The 6,000-nt window shown below is 47.3% G+C and overlaps 1 protein-coding gene across 4 annotated transcripts in view; it reads right to left on the bottom strand.

Annotated features, from left to right (window-relative positions):
- Positions 1-3,209: 3,209 nt before the first annotated feature.
- Positions 3,210-6,000, bottom strand: part of RBBP6 (RB binding protein 6, ubiquitin ligase) — a 28,441-nt gene continuing 25,650 nt past the window's right edge. For all 4 annotated transcript variants that reach the window (XM_082064963.1, XM_082064965.1, XM_082064964.1 and 1 more), the window contains one exon: positions 3,210-5,297. In XM_082064963.1, the coding sequence (XP_081921089.1) occupies positions 3,638-5,297 (1,660 nt within the window). In that variant the 3' untranslated portion in view covers positions 3,210-3,637. The remainder of the gene's footprint in view (positions 5,298-6,000) is intronic.

The following is a 6,000-nucleotide window of genomic DNA, read 5'->3' as shown; positions in this document are numbered from 1 at the left end:
GCTCAGCAAAAAGCACAGAGGTTGGAATGTTTGAAGCAGCAACGTCCCAGTGTAACTGTAATTAACGGATTCAACACCAGCAGTGGCAGAAACTAAGAGGCGACAGATAACGAGGAGCCCACGGCTTCCTGTTTGGCATCCAGAGAAAGCAAAATCCATCTGCAGACATTTAAAACATCAAATGTGTTTTGGAAGACACGACTGCTGTATTATTTGATTCTGCCCTCGTATGTAGTGTGTTTTTCAGCTAGAGATGAGCAGGTGAGGATAACTGCAGGTTTCGGGGCAAGAGCACATTGAACCCCGAGCAGGACCCAGCCCCGCTCCCCGTCCCGGTGAGACCCCCGCAGCTCCGGGGACCCTCATCCCAGAGCCGGCAGAGCCCTGACAGTGTCACCGGCGCCGACAGTGTCACCAGCGCCCCGATTCGGGAGCCTCCTTCCCCAGAACGGCGTGCACCCCCCCAGCTCACCCGGCATCCCCCAGCCCAGTGGGACTCCTGAGAGCTTCAGGCCTTGATTAGCTCTTCCTTTTAATTAGTCTCATTTAGAGGTGTTGCCTCCATCAACCTTGGGCTGCCTTTGCCTGACCTGTTAACGGCTGCCCCACGAGGAGGGGACATTCCTACCAGGTCCCCTCCCCACCAGCCCCCCCAGGTGACACCACAGCCCAGAGTGGGCCGGTTCCCCATGCTGTGACACCCCGAGCTGCCCCTCGCCAGTGCCCCGTCCCCTCGGCTGCAGACAGGGCAGCTCTGTGGCTGCTGTGGTCACGCAGGATCCACCCGCATGGACAGCTGAGCTTGCCACACCATTATTTTATATTAAAAACCTTCCCATGGAACCCAGTTCCAGGGCAACAACGTGAAACACAAATCTCAGTTTACCCCGTTTCAACACAAAACCCAGCCTCTAAATAACGAGCACCTCAGCTTGCGAGGCAAGAATACAAAACACAGCTTGGCCCCAACCGTTTCTTTACAAGCTGCGCTTCTGCCTGGCATTGCGGTTCGGAACTTCAAAACGTTCAGTAACGAACACTGCAGCTTTGGGACAGTGAGCTGCATACAGAAGGGAGATCATCTCTGTTTCCCTCCTTCCACAAACCCCAACATCTGGTGGAAGGGGATGAGCAGGGTGAGGGGCGGGGGTGACCGCGGGCAGGACACTACAGAATATACAATGGTGCCTTTACCCATGGGGACCTACCTGTGGGTGACGTGTCCCAGGGGACTGAGGGACATCAAACCCCAGAGAGCCCCAGGCACGTGTCTCCATGCCCTGTGCTCCCACAGCATCTCCCCAGCCCGCCGGCACCGGTTCCCATCAGACACAACCCTCGCCAACAACCCACAAACCCACCACCCGCTCACCATCACACCTACAAACCCCTTTAGAACCAGGAAAGGCAGCTGGCAGAAGCTGTCAAAAATGGAGCTCACACGTTGTTCAACGTACTCCTTTTTCCTTAGCCTGGGAGCCTTCTATTTTACTAAACTAAATCTCCCCAAAGCTGGGGGAGATGAAGCAAACGCATTTCCTGCTGCGTGGAGTTCAACAACTGCCCTGGAAAACTTCTCAACACAACTGTAAGTCAGAGTTACCTGCTCGGGCCAGAGCATCACTGCATTCCAGGAGTCTACAGCTCAAACAACCTGGAGAAAAGTAATCCTAAGAAACTCCATGTACAACAGAGTAAATTAAATTAATAGGAGATGGAGAAATCATCAGTAATGCTGCTCAGTGCTCTGAGAACAGGGGATTTAACAAGCAAACAGGGACAGTAGCATTCGACAAGCTTTCAGCACAAAGTTATGTAAAATACACAATTTTACCTGGTTTTATGGAGCTATTCCATAAGGAAACGTCCAAAATCTCACTTCCATGCAAGTTTACTAATTATTCTGAGCCTTGGTAATAAAGCATAGTTAACACACCCCAACTCATGTCACCCAGTCCTGCATTGTCTGTGTCGTGAGGCCAGTGAACCAGAGCCCGGTGCAAAAGGCACCATCCCCTGCTCCCCATGAGGGGACAGTCCCATCAGCCCGTGGCCACCTCGGGGACACGAGTCCCTGGACGAGCACACGGAACGACCACGACAGACCTGGGCTTGCTGGTGCTGGGAAATAAAAATCTGAGTGTCTGTGTCACCTTGTGCAGAAACACCGGGAATCCATCAGAACACCTTGGCACAAAAAGGTACAAACCCCTGGCAGGGGAATCCGGTACTAATTCTGGTTTGTTCCTATTTTCACCATCGGAAACATGGGATGCTCAGTTCCTAAGCCAATATTTCAATGTGACAGCCGCCCCACCGCAAAGCAAGATGAGTTATTATTTTACTATTTCTGTACTGCTCAATACCCCAGTACCAATACCTACAAACAGTGACACTTGTTGAACAAAATAGTCTCCGCAAGCAGGAAGCCCTGAAATGCTGCTTTAATTAACAGAACTTTCCAACAGAACTCTTGGGGCAAATCCCAAACAGCTGAGGGCTTTCGCTACTGAATTCAGTTGTTACCGGGACATTTTGCCCTTAATGCACAACAAGAGATTTTTAGCACGCTGCCTTTCTGAGTGGAGCAACACCCACCGCTGCCTTTTTAAAAAATATGTCTGTCTTGAAATCCTCAAGCTAATTAAATGACATTTTCTAGGTTTCCCGCCGTTGCTCACAGCAGACACCTGCTGGGCTGGGGGGCTGGCTGCTGCCAAACCCCACCGAACAGGAGGGGTAGTTGGTACCAAGTGGCACCACCGTATGAAAAGACTAATAATAAAGCTTCTGTTTAAAAACACAAACATCCTGCTGATCAGCACTGTCAAGAGAAAACACAGACTACAGGGCATCTTAAAAATCCGTGTCAGTGTTTGCTGGCGAATGCCAACAGCTTTCTGAACGAGCTGGAACGACGTTGACGTGCGACAGCTTCACATTTAAGGTTATTTTCAGACAGTCAGTACCAGCCGTTACTAGTGGCTGTATTTTGGGGCCATACACTGCCTTTTACAATATCAAACCAAGTCTACTTGGCACAGGAAGAAGTGGCACACTAGGCAGTACCTCCCCACATGGCATCACTTCAGATTTACGGTCTGGCCAGGCTTTTGCAGATTAAACCCACTGGGAAGTTCTTTACAAGTACTTTTTTCTGTCACTCCTCTCTCTGCTAACGTTCGGCTATCACTGGAAACCTCATCACATTGGATAGTTTACTGAAAACTTTTTATTGTAATCAAAAAGTGACATAACAGGGCTGTAATGTATTCTGCAAATCATTCTGCTGGTATTTTATAACTGATACCAGCTTCTTCTGCCAGGCAATTAAAAAAAAATTCAAATGTGAAAATCTTCACAGTACAGTAAACTCCACCCAAACTAATTAACGGTGGTTAAAAATAAGATGCCCCAGCAAAACCTTTCATGTTACATGGTCACAACTCACAATTCTGTACAAAATGTTCACTTTTATAAAGCTCTGATGTAAAAATCAAATAATCAAGCAGCAATATTTTAAGTGCAGCACAGGGTCTTTCATGTCATTATTTACAACGCTTGAATTCGTTTATATTTTAACAAAATTTAATACAGATGACTTAGGAATTAAGTCATTTTGTTATTATCTGTCGTTCTATGTAGGGACAGATTTCACTTTTTGGTCATCTTTCTCTTTATCTTTGCTCTTCTTCGACTTTTTCTTCTTGTGTTTGTGTTTTTGGCTCTTTTCCAATTCCGTTTCATTTCCAAGGTGTTTCTTATGCTTCTTGTGTTTCTTATGCTTCTTGTGCTTCTTCTTCTCCTTTTTCTTCTTCTTCTTCTTGCTGTCCTGGCTGTCCCCGGAGCTGGCGCTGCTGCTGTGGCTGCGGGTCTGGCTCTCGGACGGGCTGTGGCTGCGGCTGCGACTCACGCTGGGGCTGCTCTGGCTCTGACTCACCTCGGGCTGCTCGGCGGCCGCAGCCGCTACCGGCTCCTCCTTCGCCTTTTCAACCACCTTTTCTTTCGGCTCTTTAGGATTTTTCCCCGGAGCTTCCTCCTCTTTTGCAGATACGTTGCTCTCGCTGTCACTCTCGTTGTAGTCGGGCACAAAGGCAGCCTCGTCGGTCTCTCGCGTCAGGTCGGAAGAGAGGCGTGAGGAGCTGCTTACCTGAGGCTTGGGCTTGATCACGCTCTTATCGTTCTGTGCACTCACGTTCTCTTTCTCAGATTTTACATCTGGGGATTCTTGTTTCAAAGGTGGTTTAGTACCAGCTGGCTCTTTCTCTTTTTCTTTTTCTTTCTCTTTTTCTTTTTCTTTCTCTTTTTCTTTTTCTTTCTCTTTCTCTTTTTCTTTATTGCTCTTCATTTCTGGTACGTGCTTCTCTTTCTCCTTCTCCTTTTCTTTCTCCTTCTCCTTCTCTTTTCCTGAATTTTTATCCGCAGGTTTGTGTTCCTCCACTGGACGCTTGGACTCGTGAGCAGCTTTGTGTTCAGTCTGTTTCCGCTCGCGCGGGGGGCTGTAGCTGCTCCGCTTGGCTTCTCCAGGGCCCTTTTTGGACGGCTCCGCTCGCTCCTCTCTCAGTTTACTTTTCTGGACTGACGCAGATTCCCTGGTTCGAGAGGGGGAGTCTTTCCTCCTTGCAAATTCACCCTTCTCATCTCTGCGCTTGGAACTAGAATGATCTCTGCTGCCATCATGGTCAGACTTCTTGTCTCGGTTCGGAGTGAAGTCTTTAGCAGTGGATCCACGGCCGGTGTCGTGTTTCTCTGAAGATCGGCTGTCTTTGGAAGATTGAGAAATATTTTTGCCGTTTCCTTGCTCAGCTGCACGTTCCGAGTGGTCTTTCTCCGGCTGAACGCCGCTCTTTCTCTTCTCAGAAGTGTCCTTATCTGACAACGAATGATCCCGGTCTTTGGTTTTTCCTTTTTCATTCGAGACAGAACTTTTTGAACTTTTTGTGTCGTGCTGGGAGCTTTCATAACTTGCCTCTTTTGTAGTTTTCTGTGTTTTCTCCAAAGGCTCCGTCTCTTTTTCGTTGTGTTTTACAGGGTTTGGTGGCTTAGCGCTCACATTTTTTATAACACTAGCAGGTTTGCTGATGTTTGTGGGCACCTGGGTGGATTTAATGTCTTCCTCCTCAGACTCAAAGTCATCTTTATCCCACTTGGACTGTGGGACCTGGATCATAATGATGACATCTTCAGCAGGGGCAGTTATATCATTATTATACTCTTCCATGGTCTTAATGACAGTTCGTTTTGTATCTGTCTTTTCTTCTGTCTTTCTAACGGGGCTTCCTCCAGTAGAACTAGTGCTAAGAGGAAAAAAAAAAAAGGTACGTTAATAATGATACACACACTGTCATCTCTTGTAACATTTTATAAAATGGCTTTTGCTTCAATCCTAAATTTTCAGTATTTTTTTCAAAAGATGTTCAATTAAGGGAACAGACAAGAGAAAGGATGAGTCCACCAGCTGAGATTATGAGCAAGCAATTCATTCAGTATCTTCCTACTATACATTTAATTAACAAAGACACAAGATTATCAGATTGGGGACTGTCTGATCTGCTAATTCCTTCCTGTCCTATTTCTACCAATGGCACATAAACTAAATATACATTCTTGTTTCAACATGTAAGCAAGCAGTTATGGAGAGGTATACACAACCAAAGTTTTATTCTCATGTCTCAGCATTCGTTAGAAAAATGTACATTTAAAAGCTTTTCACAATATCAGGACACTATCTTAAGTCTCCAGTGATGTCTTAAATGTTCTGACTTTGCTTTGTCCTGTTTCTTTAGATGCTGAAATGTAATAACAGCTCCACAACAGATCACTGTGTCTGGTTGTTTCTTTATCCCCACACGTCACACGATGGGCTGTAGCAGAGCAAGTGCCAAGGGAAGAGCCCAAGCAGCTGTGCTGAGCTGGGAGCAGCGCAGCTGTGTCAGTGTGAGTGGCGTCACAGCCGCCAGCACGGCGGCAGATTGGGAGCCAGGCTGCCATTTCTCAAGG

Source organism: Streptopelia decaocto (assembly GCF_964273445.1).
Source record: "Streptopelia decaocto genome assembly, chromosome: 13".
In the NCBI taxonomy this organism is placed as follows: domain Eukaryota; kingdom Metazoa; phylum Chordata; class Aves; order Columbiformes; family Columbidae; genus Streptopelia; species Streptopelia decaocto.
The sequence above is the reverse complement of the archived record's forward strand: the minus strand, read 5'-3'. Positions and strand labels throughout refer to the sequence as shown.